The 24442-nt window shown below is 37.1% G+C and overlaps 1 protein-coding gene across 13 annotated transcripts in view; it reads left to right on the forward strand.

Moving 5' to 3' along the window:
• Positions 1-12549: 12549 nt before the first annotated feature.
• LOC149845691 (uncharacterized) overlaps positions 12550-24442 on the forward strand; it is a 47033-nt gene continuing 35140 nt past the window's right edge. For 7 of the 13 annotated variants that reach the window (XR_016430203.1, XM_089995913.1, XM_089995923.1 and 4 more), the window contains exons 1-6: positions 12550-12667; positions 13265-13454; positions 21864-21942; positions 22034-22082; positions 24147-24259; positions 24342-24431. Coding sequence is in view for 12 of the 13 variants with exons in the window: in XM_089995913.1 (XP_089852039.1) it covers positions 12580-12667; positions 13265-13454; positions 21864-21942; positions 22034-22082; positions 24147-24259; positions 24342-24431 (609 nt within the window). In the remaining variant the exon portion in view is untranslated. The remainder of the gene's footprint in view (positions 12668-13264; positions 13455-21863; positions 21943-22033; positions 22083-24146; positions 24260-24341; positions 24432-24442) is intronic. The other 6 variants (XM_089995915.1, XM_089995921.1, XM_089995914.1 and 3 more) reach the window with 5 other exon arrangements.

Genomic DNA, 24442 nt, shown 5'->3' on the forward strand with positions numbered 1-24442 from the left:
GATATGGTTTGAATTTCGTTCGAATCAAACTTAAAACGAGAGAGATATCGCATTTACAATGTAGCGGGTCGGACCTCGGGGCGAAACGGGTCAAAAACGGATCCAATTGGCCTATCTGGGTCATGGATCAATGCGAAAGGGACCAAATCCACCCCACATCAGACTCAAACCCGATTTTGAAAAGAATTGCTAAAAAATCTCTAAAAAAGGATGACCAACAATACTTTTGTTTTTAATCCTTCTTTTGGAAATAACCAAAAGATGGATTTTTGCTATAAATAATGGCTACTAACCCTAGGCAAATCATTTTTGCCTAGGGTTATGCGCCTACCAACCTGAATCTCAGAAGATCATCTACCCTCTCAGCCGCCCCTACGCCCCACCTCTCCTTCTTCCTTGGTTATGCATGGAACTCCAAGCATTTCCATGGAGTCGCCATTTCTAACTCCTTCCATTTCCCTTCGTTCATATCTTCCCTTCTTCTCACCGTGCTGAAGCTAAAGTTAGTTTGCTTCATGCTTGCAGGTACAATAGTTGTAGGATGCGCTAGCTATGGATGGGGTGTCGTCTACCCCTCCACGGTTAGCCGGTTCTACCACTTTGGCTCTGTATACCACTCGAGCTAGGCTCGTTCTTCACGCCACATCTCTGAGCAATCCCCATCTGCGTGCTACAACAACTTGCAGCAAAGAGAACACCCCTACAACACCACTGAAGGTTGTAGGCGTATTCCCCTAGGAAGATTCTGCACCCTGTCTACCCCATCATTCGTCGAACAGCCGCATGATCAGTATGTCTTCTTCCTTTACTTCTTCTAGTTAAAACCCACATGCGTGTGATTGATTTTCGGTTGTATGCATTTTTTTTTGGTTTTCCAGCCTTAGCGTGTAGATGGTGTGTCAAACAACATCTAAGTCGTATCTTAGAGATATTGTTTTTAGTCGATGTCAGTTTTTGGTTATTTCAGCACTCGACTGGACATATTCCTCTTTTCTAGCCGGTTGGCGTTTTCCTTAGAACTATAACTAGATAGATTAGCATAGAATTTATTATGCTGAATGTTATGCGTCATTTTTAATTCTGTAGCAAGGTTTTGGTTGTTTAAATGCTGTTTGGTTTCTAGTTGCCTCTAAACATTAAAATCGGGTAGAGTTCTTCTACCCGATTTAGATGTCTTGAGTATAGAGGTTTTACGTAGTTGATGTTTAGTTTTTAATAGGAATAGCAGTAGATTAATTGTATTTTGTTAGTTGTAGTTAATATATTGTAATTTGAATGCAAGAGGTTATATGTTTTGAATTTTGAAAGTTTCATTATAACTGATTGCCATTTTGTATCCAAACCGGCTAGAGCCCTTCTAGTTGGTTGTGGTTTAGTATCTTTAAGACTTTGGGTTGTTTACGTTTTGTAGCTTAGTTTATTTCTGGAGATTTGTTAGAAGTTTTAAATTCTAGAACTAGTAGAATTTAGCTTGGTAAGTGTTTGCTGTTTTGAATTTTGAAAGTTGCATTGTGATGGATTCCTCTTGCCCCTAAATCGACTAGAGTCCTTCTAGTAGACCATGGGTCTTGTTCCAAGAGGAGTCCAACTCAGTTTGTTGCATGCTTCACTCCTGTGTTATGTATTTTGGATTAATATATATTTATGTAGCTTACTTGCATTCAATTTAGATTCTTAGTTTTAATGTTCTCATCAAAAAGCCAAAAATTGAGTAAAAGGCATTGCCAATTTTTAGTTTAGTTTTAGATACATTATCGATTTTCAGTTTTAACAGCATATTAGCATCAGATTATTTCCTAAGTGGTGGTTCAATTCAGTATTAGTTTCAAATAAGTTGCCGAATTGTGTTTAGAGATTAGCTTAGCTCTTTTGATTAAGCATTGTTTGATATAGTTATATTCTATGCTATTTTCGTATTGTGTATTTGGTTAGGAGTGTAGAGTAGTTATTAGATTTACAATTCCAGCATGTTTGATTACTGATTAGTTAGTGAATACTAAATTAATTAGCTTAGATGTTTTAGATCAGTTATTTCTCATTGTTGTTTTTTTGATAGTTAATTTACTTGAAAACTAAAAGTCGACTAGAGTTATTCTAGCCGATTGCGGTTTTTAGGTAGGCGAGTTTGCTAGTGTTTTCCAGTTATCTAGTATGTTTCTAGTTATTAGTTCGATAGTAGATGCGGTAATAATTAGTTTGGACAATTTTGTAGTATCTAGGTTTAGTGATTGTTAATTGACTTAATAGTTATCTTGTCCCAATACCCCAATTCGACTAGAGTTATTCTAGTCGATTGAGGTGTTTCATTTCCTAAGTCTGTGAGTTGTTGTTAGGACTGTGCTCTAGCTTGTTCCTGAGTTTAAGCAATTAATATCCAATCTAAGTTAGAGTGCAGTTATGTTAGATGAAGTATGTGTTGGTATCTCGTAGTTTCATTCCACCCCTAACCGGAGGGCCAACTTATGAGAAGAGCCTTAGCAATTTAGAGTTGCGATTTTATGCGAGTTTTTTGGGTATTCAGTGTAATATTGAGTGTCTACATGTGTTAGTGTTGCTATTAGCCTCTTAGGGTTCATGTCTTTGTAGTTTTAACCCTTGCTAGTTTAGATTTTTCTCGATAGACCTATCATTGCTTTGCCGCTGAAATTGTGATGCTTATATCCAGAGCTTCCGGATAGGTATTCATATTCCGGAAGTTGTGTTGGATTCATGATCGAGTCAGAAATCCAACAGAACCAAAATCATTTCAATCAGACTCTGGTTGAGTAGCCCATTGTTCATTTTCTATAAGTCTATCAGAAATTAAGGTTTAGGGTTGCACAGAGGTTTAGTTGTCTTTTTCTACTTTTCGTAATTGTTGTAATATTAAGTTTCTAATATTAGTCCAGAGTTAATTGAAGTGTTAGAATAATTAGTTTAGGGAGTTAGATCTGGTAAATTCTCATTATTCATATAAATTAGATTATTAGTTAATTTTACTATTAACATAGACTTAGTATTATTAAAGATATGCATGAAGGAGTAGTAACCAATGTCCGCACTTGTGGAGGGGTGACAACCAATTTTTCGATAACGGTTGGGTTACATCAAGGATCTGCTTTAAGCCCTTTCCTATTTGCGATAGTGATGGATGAGCTTACGAGATCAATTCAAGAAAATGTACTGTGGTGTATGTTGTTTGTTTATGATATTGTTTTGATTGATGAGTCTAGAGCTGGGGTTAATGCTAAGTTAGAATTATGGAGACAAACATTGGAAGTTAGAGGTTTTAAGTTGAGTAAGAGTAAGACTGAATATATGGAATGTCGGTTTAGTAAGCAACGAAGTAATGATGGGAGTGTAGTAAAGCTTGGTGAGCAAGAAATACCGGTGAATGATTATTTCAAATATTTGGGATCCATCATTCAAAAGTATGGAGAAATTGATGCAGATGTAAATCATAGGATAAAGGTTGGGTGGATGAAATGAAAAAGTGCAACTGGAGTGTTGTGCGATCGTAGAATGCCATTGCGGTTGAAGGGAAAGTTTTATAGGACGACTATTAGACCTGCTTTACTATATGGTACAGAATGTTGGGCTGCTAAGAGACATCATATTCAAAAAATGAGTGTAGCTGAGATGCGGATGCTTAGATGGATGTGTGGAAATACAATAAAAGATAAAATTCGGAACGAGGAGATACGTAAGAAGGTAGGCGTTGCACCCATTGAAAATAAGATGAGAGAGAATCGTTTACGGTGGTTTGGACATATTCGGCGAAGGCCTAATGATGCTCCAGTCAGAAGGATGGAGAAATGGGAAAATATATTTGTTAAAAGAGGTCGGGGTAGGCCTAAGAAGACTTGGATGGAGATGATAGGAAAGGATATGGATGTTTTGAACCTCACCAAGGACATGGCATTGGATAGAAATGATTGGAGGAAAAGGATTCATGTGGAAGACCAAAAATGAATTTCTTTGTTGGTTCATATCGCCGACCCCAATTGTTTTGGGATGAAGGCATAGTTGTTGTTGTTGTTGTTGTATAGACTTAGCTATTGCTAAATCATTGAGTTAGCTTAACTAACTTCATTTTTGTGTTTTGTAGGTGATACAAAGCTGCAACTCTCAGCATACTCCGTAAAGCTTTGGATTCATCTTGTTATTTTTCTTTTTCATAACTTGTTAAATTTAATTTTTATTGTATTATTCTCTATAATTGAACAAGTTTGATATCAAGGAAATGCAATTTTTAGTTTTGATTTTGAGTATATCCTATTTCGTGTGGATCGATCCGACTCACCACATTCGTGGAAAGTCAGTTTTTATTATTACTTGATTGGTGATTTTCCAAAACACTTTCAACGATAAAATAGCATTTTAAATAACGATTACAAAAATCCGATCAAGTTTTTGGCGCCGTTGTTGGGGAACGGCGTATATATTTTGTTAATTCTAACATTGCAAGTTATTGATATTTGTTTAGTTAGTCGTATTTTGATTGTTCTAGATAGTAGGACTAGTTAGTAAATGTAGAATTAACGTAGTGAGTACATATAAGATTCACGTTCTGCGCATTTAGGATTCACACACTTGCATGCTTTTGGAGCGATTAGACAGGTGAGTACTAGATAACAAAGTTTGAATTCCTATTTCTGTACTTAAGTATATTTAGAATAGATTTAATTTTGTAGTTGAATTTCCCTTTAAGCATGATTAGCGTAGTTTAATTGCATTTAGTTTTAATTTCTTGTTTTTGTTCGTTGTTTACTGCTTTGTTTTCATTTACGTAGTTAGGTCACCTAGTTAGTTAGGTTACGTTGCACACATCTGGACTTAGTTCCAGTGTATGAAAGGGCGCAAGTGTAACGCCCCAACTTTTTATAGTAAAAATTTTGGAATAAATTTTTTTTTTTGAAATAGCGGAAGTGCGGAAAACACAAGTCGGGTGCATTACAGGGTAAAACAGAGAAATACTAAACATACCATTCATTAATTGAAACATTAATGTCATTAATTACATCCCATAACAGAAATGTAAATCTACTAATCAGAGTTCAAACATAAAATACTGAATAAATGAGATCTCTTGGCTTTATCCAAAACGACACCCCGATGCTCCAATTAGTTGCTACCTGAAAACATTTAAAGCAGAAGTGTCAGACTCCTCTGTCTGCATAAGAAGCATTATATTTATATGTGGTGCTCAGTGACCTGTGTACAAACATGTGCAATAACTGCAGATATAACTAGCATGAAAGTTTATATTATTCTAAGAAGATAATTATGATTTCTAATTCATGATACAGTGCAAAAGATGACTGAATTAAAGGTATATTTATCTACATTAGTACAAGTTGTAGATTCCACAAGTTTCACTAAAGCCAAATCAACAGTATATAATTCTTCAGAGATAAGTTTTCAGTCAACTTAAATTATCTAATGCTTAACTTACTCTTACCCTGTGGGTACGCACAGGCATAGACCTCGTAGCGGACCAAAACCATATGGTGAGACGCCTAGCTCTCACGAAAACACGAACGTCCATGAAGTTCGTACCACCTACCCTCTCCAAGGTAGACCATGGGTCCAGTAACATACACCATCTTTCAGGTGTACCCAGAGCCCGAAGAATAAGGTAACATATACCGTCTTTCAGGTATACCCAGAGTCTCAAAGGTTTTATATTTCATTTTACATTTTCTTTATAACCAAGTGCGAGCTATCGCACTACAAGGGGTCCGGTAACATACACCATCTTTCAGGTGAACCCAGAGCCCTGAGAAACCAGTAACATATACTGTTTTTAGGTATACCCAGTATCCCGGGAAACCAGTAACATATATCGTCTTTCAGGTATACCCAGAATCCCATAATTACTATATATGTGCCTAATTTTCATTCTTGTTTTGTTTGAATCCAGTAACATACATCGTCTTTCAGATGTACCCAGAACCCTGGGAAACCAGTAACATATACCATTTTTCAGGTATACCCAGAATCCCATATTTATGTTATGTAATGCATATTTTGTATTTTGTTAAATTCTTAGTGCGAGTCGTTGCACTATAGGGGTTTTCCGAAATCCCAACCCACATTCGGGGTGATCTTAGTGTATGCTCATTACCCACTAGAAGCCCAATAGGCGGCCACCAAAATTTCTCAAAATTCTGGTTCAACTTTGTGTCCAGTACTTATACAATCGGCATTTTAAGTTTTGTTTATGAGCTCGAGTGTACGTTTTGTACCCCCACTGGTTATGTCGCAACATGACATTATCCAACTTTATCATTTCTTAAGTGCTTGTTTGGCACTCCCAACATTTAGCGAAACCACATGTTCATTTTTGAACTCTTATATTGTCTTGAACAAGAAATGATCTTTTTTGTGCAAGTATCTGTACCATGTGTGTTCCATGTATTGGACATAATCCTAAAGTCCATATGTGAATCACATATTTAGTTTACCATCAAAACTATTTCCTTCATAGATATTTCAATTGCATTTCACCTAAAAAGTCTTTAGGAGAACTTTTCTAAAAGAACCCATCATGAAAATCATTTTAGAAAACTCTTTACTTAATTTTTCATGCTTATTAGTCGACCAATAGACTCACCGGTCGACCAACCTTTTTGCTTCAAATCTTCTAAGCAAAAACGTTATTTTTTTATAAAATTAGTCGACTGAAAGTTTTATCAGTTGACCGAACAGAATGTCTGTTTTTTGGAAAATTTAGCAGCAGTCGACTGAAGGGTTTATCAGTCGACTGATAATAAAAATTAGTCGACCGAAAGTTTTATCAGTCGACCGGACAGAATGTCTGTTTTCTGGAAAAAAATTTAGCAGCAGTCGACTGAAGGGTTTATCAGTCGACTGATCATAAAATTAGTCGACCGAAAGTTTTATCAGTCGACCGGACAGAATGTCCGTTTTCTGAAAAAAATTAGCAGCAGTCGACTGAAGGGTTTATCAGTCGACTGATCAGAATGTCTGTTTTTTGGAAATTTTAGCATCAGTCGACTGAAGGTTTTATCAGTCGACTGATCAGAATGTCTGTTTTCTGAAAAATTTTAGCATCAGTCGACTGAAGGTTTTATGAGTCGACTGATCAGAATATTTGTTTTTTGGAAAAAAATTAGCATCAGTCGACTGAAGGTTTTATCAGTCGACTGAACAGAATGTCTGTTTTCTGGAAAAATTTAGCAGCAGTCGACTGAAGGTTTATCAGTCGACTGATCATAAAATTAGTCGACCGAAAGTTTTATCAGTCGACCGGACAGAATGTCTGTTTTCTGGAAAAAATTTAGCATCAGTCGACTGAAGGGTTTATCAGTCGACTGATGATATTATCAGTCGACTAACTACTGTTCCAGTCGACTAATTTTGCCGTTTTTCTGTAACTTTTTAAAAGAGCGTGTCTTTTCAATTTTTTTGTTTTTTTTCTTTGTGAGCGTTCAATACAAGGCTAATACTACCGATTCCATTGTATAGAGTGGATCTATACACAGACCAAGGCGTTTTTCGGCAACCCCTCATAGGTTCCATGTCATTTGTCTACCTAAGATTGTTTCGACCTTGGATCTGTTATGGCTAACTTCCACACCAAAATATATGTATTTCCCTACATATATTTGAACTATAGATTTTCATATGAGTACTACACATCACCAGGCATACACATAGGAACATAATGCCCTTACTAAGAACACCACAGTGCCCCAACGTTGGCCAAGGGTGAGAACCATTGGCTGAACCATTCCATATTGAGCTATTGGCGAGTAGGTGTTTCAGCTCATGCCACCTCAGTCTCGAGGCCCTAAACGCACCTACATATAGGTGGTGCTTGTCGCATAAGTTCCATGATATTGCAACATAGATGTGCAACAAGGCATTAACCACTTACATACAAATAGCAATGCTCCTTACCTCTTGTTGGAGCGTCAAGCGAACGAAGCAACGCTTCTTCCTTCGTTGGAGTAGCACACTACGTTTGCCAATGAAAGTCCAGTCGTGCAATAATAGAAAACTCCACCACCAACTATGGAGGTCTGATCACCCAAGAGAGGGAGAGAGAGAAAGAGAGAGAGAGTAGCCGTCTCCTCCTTTTCATCCAATTTAATTTTCTTCCCCTATTTAGGAAAATTTTTTATTTCAAAAAAGATCTAACCTCCAGCCCCACGTTTTGTGTGGTTTGTTTAGAAACTTCCAAGATTGCCCCTTTTACCTCTTTAGCAAAGTATTTTTCCAAGGTTGCTTTATGGGTACCCCTCTTCCATGTCACATGGGATTCTCCTCAATCCTTGGTAGAGTTAGATGAAAAAGCCAAAAATTTAGGCTTAACTTAATCCCACGTTTTTACCCTTTTCACCAAGGTAGAAATCATCACTTTCTTGTGAAAAAAAATAAATTGTGCACAGGGGGTTTTGAACTTGAGTTGTGGTATCACACACCATGTGTCCTACCACAACACCACATCATCACTTGGTGTTTACTTTTGCAAAAATATTTTTTTATGTCATATTGGGACGTTTTTCCTTGTTGATGGATTTCTTCCATTTTCAAGTGGATTTTTCACCCGTTGGTTTTAAACTTGCACTCGCTTACTTTAAATGTGCTTCGGATCTCACGCTATCATCTCGAAACCATCGGGTTTCCTTACTTGGCCTCGTGAACCGGGTCAGATCATCGAATCTCGTCAAAGTTTGGATCCAAGTACCCTTTCCAGTATTCGTTATTGGGTTCGCTCGACTGGCCCGCAAGCCTCAAAATCACATTGAATATCTCATAAACCATATTATCTCACGTAAACACACATTTTTATTTCTTTGAAAATTCTTTAAAATTCATGGGTTTTACAGCAAGAATTTGAGTGCCTCGCTCCAACCGCTCGTTGAGGATCCAAAGAGAATTATACGTTCTTCTCGGAATCGATCCAAAATGAGGGACTTAGAACCCGAAGCTCCTGTGCGCCCTCTGAGGGAGTACTTCCTACCCAGGAAGTACACCCAGGCATCATGCATTCGCAGACCAGCTATTGGGGCGCCTCATTACAAGATTAAGGCTAGTGTAATACAGATGCTCCTATCTTTCTATGGCCTTAGTCACGAAGATCCCTACCGGCATTTAGACGAGTTCCTCAAAATTTGTTCAACAGTGAAAATTCAAAATTTTGAGGACGACAAGCTGAAGTTGACCCTCTTTCCTTTCTCGTTAAAGGATAAAGCCAAGTATTGGCTTAAATCCTTAGAAACGATCATTATAGGGTCGTGGGATCAATTACAACAGAAGTTTTTGAAGAAATACTTTCCCATCGGTAGGATGAACCAGTTTAGGCGAGCCATCACCAGTTTCTCAGAACTGGATGGTGAGCAGTTTCACGAGACGTGGGAAAGGATGAAAGAGCTCCTTAGAAAATGTCCCCACCCCTAGGTGCCGAGATGACAGCTGGTGCAAAGTTTTTATGATGGATTGTCTGACCGAAATCGTCAGATGATTGACGCTTCATGTGGTGGGACATTTATGTTGAAGAGTGAGGATGAGGCTTGACATTTATTCGATACTATTGCCGAGAACTCTTTGCACCATGCCTCTACCTCTCGCTCTGAGAGAGTCACAGTCACACCCAACACCTCTAGGAAAGGTGGCGTTCTTGAGATTGATTCGAATGTTGCGATGCAAAGCACAGTGGATATGCTTTCGTAGAAGCTAGATCAACTTCTCGCGGGCCCACCCCCCATCCATCAGGTTTGTGCTCTCTGTGCCAGCCCAACACATATTGTTACTGAGTGCCCTTCGGCAGCTCAGTACCCTAAATTTGTGTAAGAGCAAGTTCAGGCAGCTCAGGATTACGCCAGGCCCCAAAAGAACCCATATTCGTCTACATACAATCTGGGGTGGCGTAATCACCCTAACTTCTCGTGGAAGAACCCACAATCTTCAACCCAGACTCAACTCACTCGATCGCCTAAATTCACTCAGACATTCCAGATGCCGATCTATCCTCAATCCACTCCTTATCCTCCCCAGCCTTCACGAGAGTCTGCTCCGCAGACCTCTTTCGAGGAGAGACTTCTCCAAGCATTCGACGAGGTGAAAACCTCAAGCCAGAATACCTTTGAGCAGTGCAGTCAGTTGTTGAGTTCCCATATGCAGTTGATCGCAAAGTTAGAATCGCAAATGAGACAATTAGCGAAAGTGCTAAACAGGAGACCAGGGGGAAGCTTGCCGGGTCAGGCTGTGATGAACCCTAAAGAAAAAGACTAGGGTCTGAGCGCGGAAAGATGTATCATATGCATATACTAGAATTAGGATTTTCAGTTTAGCATTTATTTTTGTTTTTTTTTTGTTATTTGATTTCACATGAGCTTATATTTGCTTTGATTCATGCATGCTTATCTGATATTCAATGTGTGAGTATAGGTTATTGAATTTAGGACATGGCTTTTAGAGCAGGCAATCGATTAGGTCAGCTAAAAACTGAGCATCGACATATGCTTAGTGGTGGAGCGTGATCCAGTCAAGAATCAGCTAAAGCGGCCCCGCATATCAGGTTGTTTATATCCGTTCTCCTGTATTGATTTCAAGTTCTTTTAGTGTGCATCTACATTGCATTTTTATATCTCTGCATGCCACTAGGGACAAAGTCATTCAAGCATGGGGGAGTGGTTCAATAGATACACACTACTTTATCCTGTTTATCATGTTTCAGTAACTAAAACTCATAAATTAGGCATTTCAGAAAAGTTTTAAGCACATATGAATGTTTTTGACATAATCTGACATGTTAGAAATTTTTAGAAGCCCCATAAGGAAATTTTTTTCTAAACAAAGCTAAAAAGAGTGAGTATTTATGCGAAGTTCAAAGAAAAGACTGTATTTGAATGTGAAGAGATAATTTTGAATCACAAAGTATAAGTATGCACAGTTTGAAATAAACTACTAGGTAAATGAAAAATATAAAGAAAAAGCTCGAGCTCAAAAGAAAAGAGCCTGCGTTAGGTTGTTTGGATAATCTTACAATTCCGAGTAAGATGAGTTCAAATGCAAGTTTGAATTTCATTCGAAAAGGAAAGTGAGAACTTCGTGAGCCTTAGAAGTTGGGATCAAACACAAGTTGAAGTGTCTGAACCTCATGTCGAAGGGGTAAATGATGGAAGTCACTTTTGGGTCTAATTATTGTCTTTAACATACAAATAGTGATATAAGAAGGCATTAACATTGCTCAGGGCACAAAAGCAGACCACACACAAGCTATCAAAAGAAAAGAAAAGAAAAGAAAAGAAAAGAAAAGAATCTTAAAGATTGATTTTTTTTTTTGAAAATCCAATGAAAAAAAAGAGAGCTTAATGAAAAGAAAAAAATGTATTGCTTAGAAGTAGAATGAAAGACTGTGCAGAAAAAGATACAAGTGATGAAAAATGAATAATAACATGACAATGCACGATTTTCTATGAAACAATCATAGATAAATACGATTTTTAGAAGAGTGAAAGGAAGAATTTTATAGTGGAGGCATAAAATCTCTAATTGTGTTCGGAGAATGAAAATCACATGAAATGTCTGCTAAGATTGATTTCTGAAATTGCCTAGCATTTATGAAAGACTATGCAGAAAAAGATACAAGTGATGAAAATAATATCAATTGTATTTGTGGGAGCCTAAGAGTTTCATTTTCGTTCTTTCCTGCCTTTAATCGAGAATATTAAATCCGGTTGGATACAGATTGGGTCGTCGATCAAGATCTGTACCTTGAATCCGATCACACCTTTTAAGATGTGTTAGATTGGTATGTGACTTTTTGTAATGTGATATTGGATCGGAAGATGGTTTGAACTCGAAGACTTATGATGGGAAAAAAATTGGAAACTTGGTCTGAAAATATTGACTCAAACACGCAAAGTCTGATCAGATAAGAATGAATCTGATCCAAAGGTTGGAACTTGTTGCATGATCTGTATAAGATGCTAAATTCAGGCTGGAGGTCCAACCAAACCTGACCCATTCTGACGAGAAATTGCCTTTTTAAACTTTCAGGCAATTTCTCGCGATATCTTTCACTACACTATTGCTTCTAAGGATTACGTGCATCTTTGACGAGTGTTATCGGAACTGTGGACTGGATCTACGAATAGCCGTCGTCATACTAGGTCCATAATTTTCAGCCACACATTAGACTGGGCCAAAATCAAGTTGGATCGGCTTCAGGTCCATTTAGACCTGATTAAAATTGTTCCACAATAACTTATCCGGACCCGACTGTTTACACTTTACACCCCCTAAGCTGAACTCTAATCCAGCCCTTGTTTTTAGGATATGGTCCCATAAATAATCGGTCTGGATATTCGCCTTGGGCAACCGTATTTTCAGATCACGTTGGATCCGTACACGGATCTAAGTCAGTATGTTCCAGTAGGATCGAGTTCCGGGTCCAGGTCAAGGTGGACGTGTTCATGAACTTGGTGTAGTTCCTGTTTGGTTATGCACAAGGCGGTTGACTTGTGCAGCGTCCCTGAGTTGTAAGCTTGAAATTTAAACGCGGGTTTTGGAATCGTTGACGAGAGAGAGAGAGAGAGAGAGAGAGAGAGAGAGAGAGAGAGAGAGATGGGGACGCGGAGCAATTTCTACAAGAACCCAGCCTTCTCCTACAATAAGGATTTCAGCCTCTCTTCTGTTCTCCAAAATCTCAGAGGTAATGAAATCTCTCTCTCGATCGAGTTCTGTTTCGATTTCTTGATTAGTTTGCTTTGTCCTTTCCTTGATCGAGTTTTAATTTAGAATTCCGATTTCTTGATTTCGTTTTTTTCTCCGTCCTTCCATGGAGCTTTAGTTTGGAGATTTCAGTTTCTTGATTTCGTTTTCTTCTCACTCCGATGATCAAGTTTTGTTTTTACTCGCTCTCTCTATTGAATTATGTTTCGATTTGTTGATTCGTTTGCTTTCTCCTCGTCCTCGATCGAGTTTTGATTTAGAATTCCGATTTCTTGATTTCGTTTTTTTCTCCATCTTTTCATTCAACTTTAGTTTGGAGATTTCGTTTTCATTCTCACTCCGATAATCGAGTTTTGTTTTTACTCTCTCTCGATTGAATGTTGTTTCGGTTTCTTGATTCGTTTGCTTTCCCCTCTTCTATGATCGAGTTGTAATCTAGAATTCTGATTTCTTGATTTCTTTTCTTTTTTTCTCCCTCTTCATGGAGTTTTTAGTTTGCAAAATTTCAGTTTGTTGATTTCGTTTTCTTTCTCCATCGCATAATCGAGTTTTGACTCTCTCTCTCTGGAAACTGTAGCGTACAATGCTGCAACGGGGAATGATCCTGCGCCAGCGGGCCCAGCCCAAAAGGAGAAGCGGGAGCCTGATCGACCCAATCGGAAGAGGAAGAAGGTGGTAGAAGACGAAGGTGTCAAACAAGTGGAAGACGGAGGAGTTAAACAAGAGAAGAAGACGTTCACTCACCAGGAATACATCACAAAGATAAGGTTTCCTAGGTTTTCCTTCTTTTTCGTTATCTTGTTTTGGAATTGTAGACGGGATATGTTTTCTAGGTTCTTTTGATGTTAATGGTTGAGGGCGTGATTGAGACAGAAAGCTTTCAGATTCTTTGCATATCTGTATGGATTTTAGGTTTTCCGGAGTGTGTTATGTGAGGTAACCTCTTTCAGAGAGGTCGTGTTACATTCAGATCAGTGGCATGTGTTATTTTTTCATGGTGGTGTTCGGAATCACCTATTTATCCAGGATATATTGGATTAAATTGTGTTAATGCAGTGTCCCAGATCCTATAATTTATCTGGATAAGTTGGTGGTCCAAACTCGTGTGAAATTGTTTTGAACGAGAACAAAGCAGTGATATGTGCTTTGGTCGTAAGATTTCTACTCTTTTGGTTGAGCATTTGAATTTCTGCGTTAGAACAATCAAGATTGAATTGTATGCCTGGAGTTCCATAATTAAGAACTTAATTAGTTTTTAGTAGGTTTTTGATGGGAGTTTATGAACCCAGATTTTGTTTATCTTAAAACCGAAACTATATGCCACCACCTTTCTGCATCTCAGCTTTTGACTTGATGATTACTTCTTGACATAGATTTTTGTTGAATAATGTATGGCACCTTTGGATATTAGTCAGTTATATGTTTGGTTATTACGATGAATTGATGAATAAGGGCGGACATACTCTGTTGTGGATGAAATTGGAACATCATCTTTTTCTTGGCTTTGCAATGGGCTTTGTTAGATTTTGTTTATGCTAGCATTAGCAACTTGTGGCTGTACGGTTGTGTGCTATATGCTAGAATATTGTGAAGAAAATCTTTGTTTCTGTATTTTTTTTCTATTTGCACCATTCTCCCTTTGATGTGCAGCATATAGTTATATTGACAGAAAGATGACGTAGGATTTGTCACTTTGTCTCCATCTGAACAATATGATTCTTTTGGGTGTTTCCGATATTAAAATCTTCAACTAATGAATAAAGGGAATTACTGCTTTTGTGTTGAAATAAGAATGCTTTCAGCGTTAGCTTAACACTTTCATAAAAGGCCAGGGATGCAATTGATAATCAAGTAACAAGCATACATATCCCAATGGTCAATGGAGAAGTTAGTTTTATTACTCGAGAATGGTCTGGGCCATGAGACTATGTCACATGGATAGAGCTGTAGATACAGGGTTACAACCATTTTCATGAAGTGCCAGACTGACAGTACAACTAGTATGTGAGGGGTGTGGTTGTTATTCCAAACTGGTGAAAACTGGATTTCAGAAAAGAGAATTCAAGCCTAGAGGCACGTTCTTAAGATCGCTATCTTTAGAACTTCAATCGCCCCACTCCGGAAATTCCGAAGATGCGAAAAAGGGTTTTGTTACGACTGAGTTCCCAGGATACAACTATGCTTGAACCTCAAGAGAGTCACTGCTTCGCAAGAACAGATGACCTCTCCCACACATGAACTCTGCAAGCCAAACCGAGAAGAAAGAAAGGAGAAAACTGGAGAGTCAGAAATTCTGATAATTTCAAAAGACGAAAATAGAAGATATTTATAACCTTTTAGAGAGGCCAAAACGTTTTGCGATAAATGAGATTAAAGGCCATAAATCTGACAGTTTGAAATTTGGACGAAAGGTACCTGAACGGTCACCCACCTTTGACTGTCAATCAAAGGCCTCCAAAACCGTCCAACAGTCAAAAAGCGCCTTAAACTCAATATAAATGCTATTAAAACCTTTCAAACGGCCAGATGTCTCAAAACCGAAAATCAAAACGGATATTTGCGCCTCATATGCACCTCGCACCGCTGCGAGCGTGCGAAGTGCAAAGTGCTCCATCAAAACGCCACATTGCGCCTCAAGCGCCCTTGCGCGCGCACGCACGCGCGCGCGCGCGTGTGCGCGAACGGCGCGTCCATTGCTGCACGATGCGTAGCAACGTCCGCAATCCACCTAAATACTCAAGGCTTACCAAAGTAAAGAATAGATTACAAACTCTCTATTTAAACCTCTTGAAAAACTTTTCTCTCTTAGATATGGGACTAAACTTTTTTTTCAAAACACTTTTGGTAGTAACCATTAATAATTTAAAACTTTCCTAACAATCCCCCACTAGTTTTAAAATATATTTGGCTTGCATAGAAACTTATGCATTAGTGAGAGTGTCTACATGACTTGAACCCCCACTATTTGAAAGAAAACCTAAATTAACGAAGGTGCTAAGTGGACTTACCTTGAACTTAGATCCTTATATTGTTAACGGAGTTTTCAATCATACATCGGTTTCCAAAAGTTCGATTGTGTGGATTTCATGTTGGCACATTTAGAGCCTTGTGCTTTCCTGGATTCATGAGTGCTCTAGAGAATTGCCAATTCTCATAAGAAACGGCTCACATTTCTACACTCATATAGGTGAGTTTGTCTAGGTGTACTGTAACACACACCTTAGCCTTAAGGCCTACAAACTCATTAAGAGCTATTAGCTCAACCTTCATATTAGTTACAGCTCATGAGCACACATCAGTAATGGGCTTACATAAATATGCTCAATATCTGTCATTCACCAATTTGTTTCCCATTGAACCTATGCATGTGGGATCTCCAACGCTCTAGGTTGGGTATCTTTAGGTGATGACTTAATTGGCTTAATTCCCATTCCCCTCGATGTTTTATTGATGACATCTCTCGAAAGGCCTTTCGTAAATGGGTCTGCCAAATTTTGACATGACTTCACATATTTCAATGAAATAATATTGTCATCAATCATTTGTCTTATAAAACTGTGTCTTAGACTAATATGTCTAGACTTCCCATTGTATTTCATATTACCTGCTTTACATATAGCTGATTGGCTATCACAAAACATTGAAATAGCAGGTATAGGCTTCTCACCTAGTGGAATATCCACTAGCATATTCTTAAGCCATTCAGCTTCTCTACAAGCAGATGCCAAAGCAATAAACTCAGATTCCATTGTAGAATGAGTTATACAGGTCTGTTTCTTAGACCCCCATGCAACTACTCCTCCTCCAAGAGTAAAAACCCAACCACTCGTAGACTTGGAATCTTCAAAGTCAGTATTCCAACTTGCATCACTATACCCTTCAATAACAGCAGGAAACTCGGTATAGTGAATTCCGTAGTCTAAAGTATACTTTAGATATCTAAGAATCCTGTTCACTGCATTCCAGTGTTGATGACCAGGATTATTAGTGTATCTACACACTTTACTCATTGCATAGGCAATGTCAGGCCTTGTGCAGTTCATTGCATACATAAGGCTACCTACAACACTGGCATATTTTAATTGTTGAACACTAGCACCATCATTAGGAGTCAATTTCATATTTGGATCATATGGGGTGCATGCTGGTGAACTATTAAGATATCCATACTTTGTAAGAATTTTCTCAATATAATGTGATTGACATAATATAATGCCATTTTTATTTCTTATTATTTTGATTCCTAAAATAACATCTGCAACACCCAAGTCTTTCATACAAAACAAGGAAGATAAAAATCTTTTTGTTTGATTTATGCATTCGCTATTGTTACCCAAAATAAGCATATCATCAACATATAAACAAATAATAATAATTGATCTACTATCTACTTTACTGTAGACACATTTGTCCGCATCATGAATTTTAAAACCATTATGCACCAGAGAACTATCAAATTTTTCATGCCATTGCTTAGGGGCTTGCTTTAATCCATATAAGGATTTCTCAAGTTTGCACACTTTGCGCTCTTGCCCTAGCACTACAAAACCTTCAGGTTGCTCCATATATATCTCTTCATCTAATTCTCCATTCAAAAAGGCCGTTTTCACGTCCATTTGATGGATTTGAAGCTTATAAATGACAGCCATGGAAATCAGAATTCTAATAGTAGATATTCTGGTTACAGGAGCAAAAGTATCAAAATAATCAATACCTTCTTTTTGTTTAAAGCCTTTTGCAACCAAACGTGCTTTAAATTTATCGATTGTACCATCAGCTTTTAATTTCTTTTTGAAAATCCATTTGCAGCCAATAGTTTTGCAACCAACAGGTAAATCCACTAATTTCCAAACATTATTAGACATAATTGATTCTATTTCATTATTAATAGCTTCTCTCCAAAAGGCAGCATCTTGAGAAGACATAGCCTCTTGAAAAGACACAGGATCATTCTCAATTAGAAATGTATAAAAGTCAGAACCAAAATTAGTTGGTTTTCTAATGCGTTTACTGAGTCTAACTTCAGTTTCTGGTTCATCAACACATTCATTAGAATATTCAATCATGTCATTTACAGGAAGTTCATCTACTATAATCCGGCTGCCATCAAGAAAAGAATCAAATGCATTTTTATGTTCTATGAAAGATGCATCTCTAGATTCTACAATAACATCATTAACAATGTCCAAAAATCTATATGCTTTACTATGTTCAGCATACCCAACAAATGCACATTTAAATGCTTTAGGTTCAACCTTCTTCCTTTTATTTTCTGGAATTTTAACATATGCTAAACAACCCCAAACACGAAAATAACTAAGATTAGGTTTCTTACCAAAACACAATTCATAAGGTGATTTATCAGATTTGGAATAAGGAACTCGATTAAGAATATAACAAGCAAAAAGTATAGCTTCTCCCCATAAGTTGGAATGCAAACCCGTATTAAGAAGCATAGCATTCATCATTTCTACAAGTGTTCTGTTTTCCCTTTCTGCTACTCCATTTTGTTCAGGAGTTCTAGGAGCTGACGTTTGATGGATAATACCATTATCTTCACAGAATTTATCAAATTCTCCACCTAAGTATTCACCTCCTCTATCTGTTCTTAAATGTACAATCTTTGTTTTAAACCTATTTTGTACTTCAGCTAGATAAAGAAGAAACTTGGAAAATGCTTCAGATTTATGTTTCAACAAATAAACATAACAAAATTTTGAGTAATCATCTATAAAGGTAATAAAGTACCTATTGCCACCACGACTCAAAACATTATCCATCGTACACACATCAGAATGCACTAATTCAAGCAATTTATAATTCTTTTCTACACTAGGAAACGGGAGTCTAGTTAGGAAACGGGAGTCTAGTTAGTTAGCCAACTGATAAATTGCTTGAATTAGTGTGAGACATGCATTCAATTGCTTGAATTAGTGCATTCTGATGTGTGTACGATGGATAATGTTTTGAGTCGTGGTGGCAATAGGTACTTTATTACCTTTATAGATGATTACTCAAAATTTTGTTATGTTTATTTGTTGAAACATAAATCTGAAGCATTTTCCAAGTTTCTTCTTTATCTAGCTGAAGTACAAAATAGGTTTAAAACAAAGATTGTACATTTAAGAACAGATAGAGGAGGTGAATACTTAGGTGGAGAATTTGATAAATTCTGTGAAGATAATGGTATTATCCATCAAACGTCAGCTCCTAGAACTCCTGAACAAAATGGAGTAGCAGAAAGGGAAAACAGAACACTTGTAGAAATGATGAATGCTATGCTTCTTAATACGGGTTTGCATTCCAACTTATGGGGAGAAGCTATACTTTTTGCTTGTTATATTCTTAATCGAGTTCCTTATTCCAAATCTGATAAATCACCTTATGAATTGTGTTTTGGTAAGAAACCTAATCTTAGTTATTTTCGTGTTTGGGGTTGTTTAGCATATGTTAAAATTCCAGAAAATAAAAGGAAGAAGGTTGAACCTAAAGCATTTAAATGTGCATTTGTTGGGTATGCTGAACATAGTAAAGCATATAGATTTTTGGACATTGTTAATGATGTTATTGTAGAATCTAGAGATGCATCTTTCATAGAACATAAAAATGCATTTGATTCTTTTCTTGATGGCAGCCGGATTATAGTAGATGAACTTCCTGTAAATGACATGATTGAATATTCTAATGAATGTGTTGATGAACCAGAAACTGAAGTTAGACTCAGTAAACGCATTAGAAAACCAACTAATTTTGGTTCTGACTTTTATACATTTCTAATTGAGAATGATCCTGTGTCTTTTCAAGAGGCTATGTCTTCTCAAGATGCTGCCTTTTGGAGAGAAGCTATTAATAATGAAATAGAATCAATTATGTCTAATAATGTTTGGAAATTAGTGGATTTACCTGTTGGTTGCAAAACTATTGGCTGCAAATGGATTTTCAAAAAGAAATTAAAAGTTGATGGTACAATCGATAAATTTAAAGCACGTTTGGTTGCAAAAGGCTTTAAACAAAAAGAAGGTATTGATTATTTTGATACTTTTGCTCCTGTAACCAGAATATCTACTATTAGAATTCTGATTGCCATGGCTGCCATATATAAGCTTCAAATCCATCAAATGGACGTGAAAACGGCCTTTTTGAATGGAGAATTAGATGAAGAGATATATATGGAGCAACCTGAAGGTTTTGTAGTGCTAGGGCAAGAGCGCAAAGTGTGCAAACTTGAGAAATCCTTATATGGATTAAAGCAAGCCCCTAAGCAATGGCATGAAAAAGTTGATAGTTCTCTGGTGCATAATGGTTTTAAAATTCATGATGCTGACAAATGTGTCTACAGTAAAGTAGATAGTAGATCAATTATTATTATTTGTTTATATGTTGATGATATGCTTATTTTGGGTAACAATAGCGAATGCATAAATCAAACAAAAAGATTTTTATCTTCCTTGTTTTGTATGAAAGACTTGGGTGTTGCAGATGTTATTTTAGGAATCAAAATAATAAGAAATAAAAATGGCATTATATTATGTCAATCACATTATATTGAGAAAATTCTTACAAAGTATGAATATCTTAATAGTTCACCAGCATGCACCCCATATGATCCAAATATGAAATTGACTCCTAATGATGGTGCTAGTGTTCAACAATTAAAATATGCCAGTGTTGTAGGTAGCCTTATGTATGCAATGAACTGCACAAGGCCTGACATTGCCTATGCAATGAGTAAAGTGTGTAGATACACTAATAATCCTGGTCATCAACACTGGAATGCAGTGAACAGGATTCTTATTCCAAACTGGTGAAAACTGGATTTCAGAAAAGAGAATTCAAGCCTAGAGGCACGTTCTTAAGATCGCTATCTTTAGAACTTCAATCGCCCCACTCCGGAAATTCCGAAGATGCGAAAAAGGGTTTTGTTACGACTGAGTTCCCAGGATACAACTATGCTTGAACCTCAAGAGAGTCACTGCTTCGCAAGAACAGATGACCTCTCCCACACATGAACTCTGCAAGCCAAACCGAGAAGAAAGAAAGGAGAAAACTGGAGAGTCAGAAATTCTGATAATTTCAAAAGACGAAAATAGAAGATATTTATAACCTTTTAGAGAGGCCAAAACGTTTTGCGATAAATGAGATTAAAGGCCATAAATCTGACAGTTTGAAATTTGGACGAAAGGTACCTGAACGGTCACCCACCTTTGACTGTCAATCAAAGGCCTCCAAAACCGTCCAACAGTCAAAAAGCGCCTTAAACTCAATATAAATGCTATTAAAACCTTTCAAACGGCCAGATGTCTCAAAACCGAAAATCAAAACGGATATTTGCGCCTCATATGCACCTCGCACCGCTGCGAGCGTGCGAAGTGCGTCATCAAAACGCCACATTGCGCCTCAAGCGCCCTTGTGCGCGCACGCGCGCGTGTGCGCGAACGGCGCGTCTGTTGCTGCACGATGCGCAACAACGTCCGCAATCCACCTAAATACTCAAGGCTTACCAAAGTAAAGAATAGATTACAAACTCTCTATTTAAACCTCTTGAAAAACTTTTCTCTCTTAGATATGGGACTAAACTTTTTTTTCAAAACACTTTTGGTAGTAACCATTAATAATTTAAAACTTTCCTAACAGTGGTATGGGAGAAAAAATGGAGCATGCATGTGATGGAGCCTATAGAACTCATCAGTGTAGCTCTATTCATATGTTCAGTTCATAATTTTTTGGGTCCTTGTTGGTCTTCAATCAAGCAATCTATTTCACGGTCTCCTCTCAGGTAAACCAGGCCATGGAGCTTTGCATTCCTAAGTAACCTGGACTGAGTTGAATGCTGAATGCTGTCCTTGACTCGAGTGTGTGTGTGTGTGTGTGTGTGTGTGTGTGTGTGTGTGTGAGCATATCTGCAATGCCAACCTTTTTGTGATTTGGTTTTATGATTTGGTTTTATTTCATGTATCTTGAATCTTCATTTGCACCTTTTGTTGTGGTATCTATCTGTCATTTGGCTTTTCATTGTTTTTTTCCTCTTTTAACATTGTGAGTGCTCAATGCATTTGTGTATCAAAAACCACTTAGTATATTTTGATTTGTCCTTCTATCAAAAGTATGAATTGTACTAGGTTGCCATTTTTTTAGGGTGTTCATGTTGTTAAGGTTGTTTTGGTGCTCGTGTTTAGGGATGAGGTGTTTTCTCAAAGTTATGAACAATCAATGAAAAACATGGAAGGATCTTCTCTACAAAATTCAACTAATCTGGTAGATACATCATGCTTGATGTTACTAATTCATACTTTTAACTGAATGACAAGACATTTCTTCCAGTATTACTAATCTATGGCTCATTTAGTTGCAGGAAGATTCTCACTTGGCATTGGAACCTCATGTGGCAAATAATGGTAATGCTACTGGAATATAATTGTCATTAGCACATTCATGAGGGAATTATATTGAATATGAAACACCTTGTAGCTCTGCACCTTTATTAGAGCATTAAATTAACATGGGTTTAGTTTCTTAAATGCATTGTATTCTTTGAATTAAGAGTGTAAGTGCACTTGTTGCACCTTATCATTATTAATGTGTGTGTGTGTGGAGAGAGAGAGAGAGAGAGAGAGAGAGAGAGAGAGAGAGAGAGAGAGAGAGAGAGTACACTTACCTAGTTGGAACCACTAGAGTATGCTGCATTTGCTGAATCTGAACCCATTGATGTACTCAATATACTCTTTTTGCTAGAAATCACACCTTCAATTCCCTTTTTTGATGTAAAAACATGAATTTCTGAGTCATGTAAATTTGGTATATTGTGGACTGTTTGATTTTTGAAGCTCTTGAAAAACCTGCATGTAACAATCACATGATACTGAACAATATATAGATGGGCTGCATCATTACTGAAAATTAGTAGCTCCCAAACAGTTTTATGTCCTAAACATGAAAACTGTCTAAATCTTATACTTGTTTTTTTGCTAAGTAAGCTATAAGGGATACATTTTTTAGTTCAGATTAAGGAAACACCTAAAACTTTTCCCTTTGAAACCGTTTAGGAGGGTTTAGGAGATAGGATTGTTTAAGACCTGCATATTACTCTCTCTCTCTCTCTCTCTCTCACACACACACACACACACACGCACACACACACGCACGCACACACACACACACACACCAGATTAATATATAGTTGATAATTAAGTGTCTTGGAGACAATGATTAGGTGCCACCACTTCTAAATAGCACTAGGAGAGTGGCTTGGCTCATGTTCGGCTTGTAATGATGCACACATAAAAGAGGTTTGACGAGCCAAACATGAGAAATAGATGTTCGAATTGGTTCCTCTTTTGTTGGCTCATTAAGTAGTAATAAATATATTTTACATTACATTGTTTGATGTAGATCAAATGATGGAAGTGATTCACTATCAAGCAATAGGTTTAGAGTTTAAACCGTAGTCACTAATATCACCGATATTTTAAAAATGTCATGACATTATTGGCTTTTGAAGGTATGCCGATAGTATCGACAAAATATCAGAATATTTTCAGAATATCGCCACAATATAAAATATTTTGATATTGTCATGATATTTTTATAATATTTTTGAAAAAGAATCTTATTTTTGTATATTTAAGCTGAGTTTTTCTATTCTTTTGTTTCTTCTGTGTTTTGAAAACCTATTATTATCTCATCTTTCTTATCATTTTCTATATTTTTTTTGAAATTTTAAAACTTCTGAGACTTTTCTAAGATTTTCTTGAGAAAAACCAAGGTTGCCAGACTAGGAAGCGGAAGCGAGAAGCAATGAATTTTAAAATGTATAGGAAGTGGGAAGCAAGGAATAAAAAAAAGCAAATATAAGAAATGAATGAGAATCAAAATGAAACACAAATAAAAACTAAAATAAAAGTGACTATTCTTAAATTTCATGATTTTTTAGTATAAGAATTAAATTTTTAACAAAATCTAAAAATGATGACTACCAATTTAGAGAAAGCACATGGAAGTGAGTGAGAAGCGTGAGAGGAAACACATAAAAAACATGAAAAGTAGCATGACAGAACATATAAAAACAATAGATGAAGCGTGTGGAAAGCATAGGAGAAGCATGGGATAATCGAGTTTCTCATCAAGTTTCGGAAGTGAGGAGTATCGCGCTTCTGAAGCGGCCTTCCCACCTATCTAAGAAGCTTCCGGTAACTCTGAGAAAAACCACTTTTTTGAAAAAAACTCCAAGAAAACCCCTCAGCAAGAAATTGGCTGAGAATGATACTGGTGACTGTGGTGTAAGTCCTCTTGCTTTCAGATTTAAAACTATAAATAAGTTAGCTTGAGCTTGGTCCAATAGGTCTAGAGTTCAAATTGTACTACTCAAATAAGATTTATGTCTTATCTCTTTGCTGTTGAGGATCGTCTTAGAAAGTTATTTAAATACTTACTTTGTACTGACAAATTTCTTTCTTTTCCAGCTCAGGCAGAAGAGGGTGATCGGATAAAGAAGAGAGTTGAACAGCGATTCCCTGCCCCTGGAGAACCTGTTTGTGTGGTTTGTGGCAGATATGGGGAGTACATCTGCAGTAAGGTTCATCATAAGTGAAAGCATTTTCCTTTCCCTCATTTCATTTTTTTGGCATGTCAGAGTAATCTGATATTTGCTCTGTCAGACTGGTGAAGATGTCTGCAGTATGGAGTGCAAGATTGAGCTGCTAAGTCAACAAAATAATGATGGCCTTGTTGAGGTGTTGGATAATACGGTTACACATCT

This window comes from Nuphar pumila, chromosome 2, assembly GCF_984573655.1.
Source record: "Nuphar pumila chromosome 2, dmNupPumi1.hap1.1, whole genome shotgun sequence".
Lineage (NCBI taxonomy): Eukaryota > Viridiplantae > Streptophyta > Magnoliopsida > Nymphaeales > Nymphaeaceae > Nuphar > Nuphar pumila.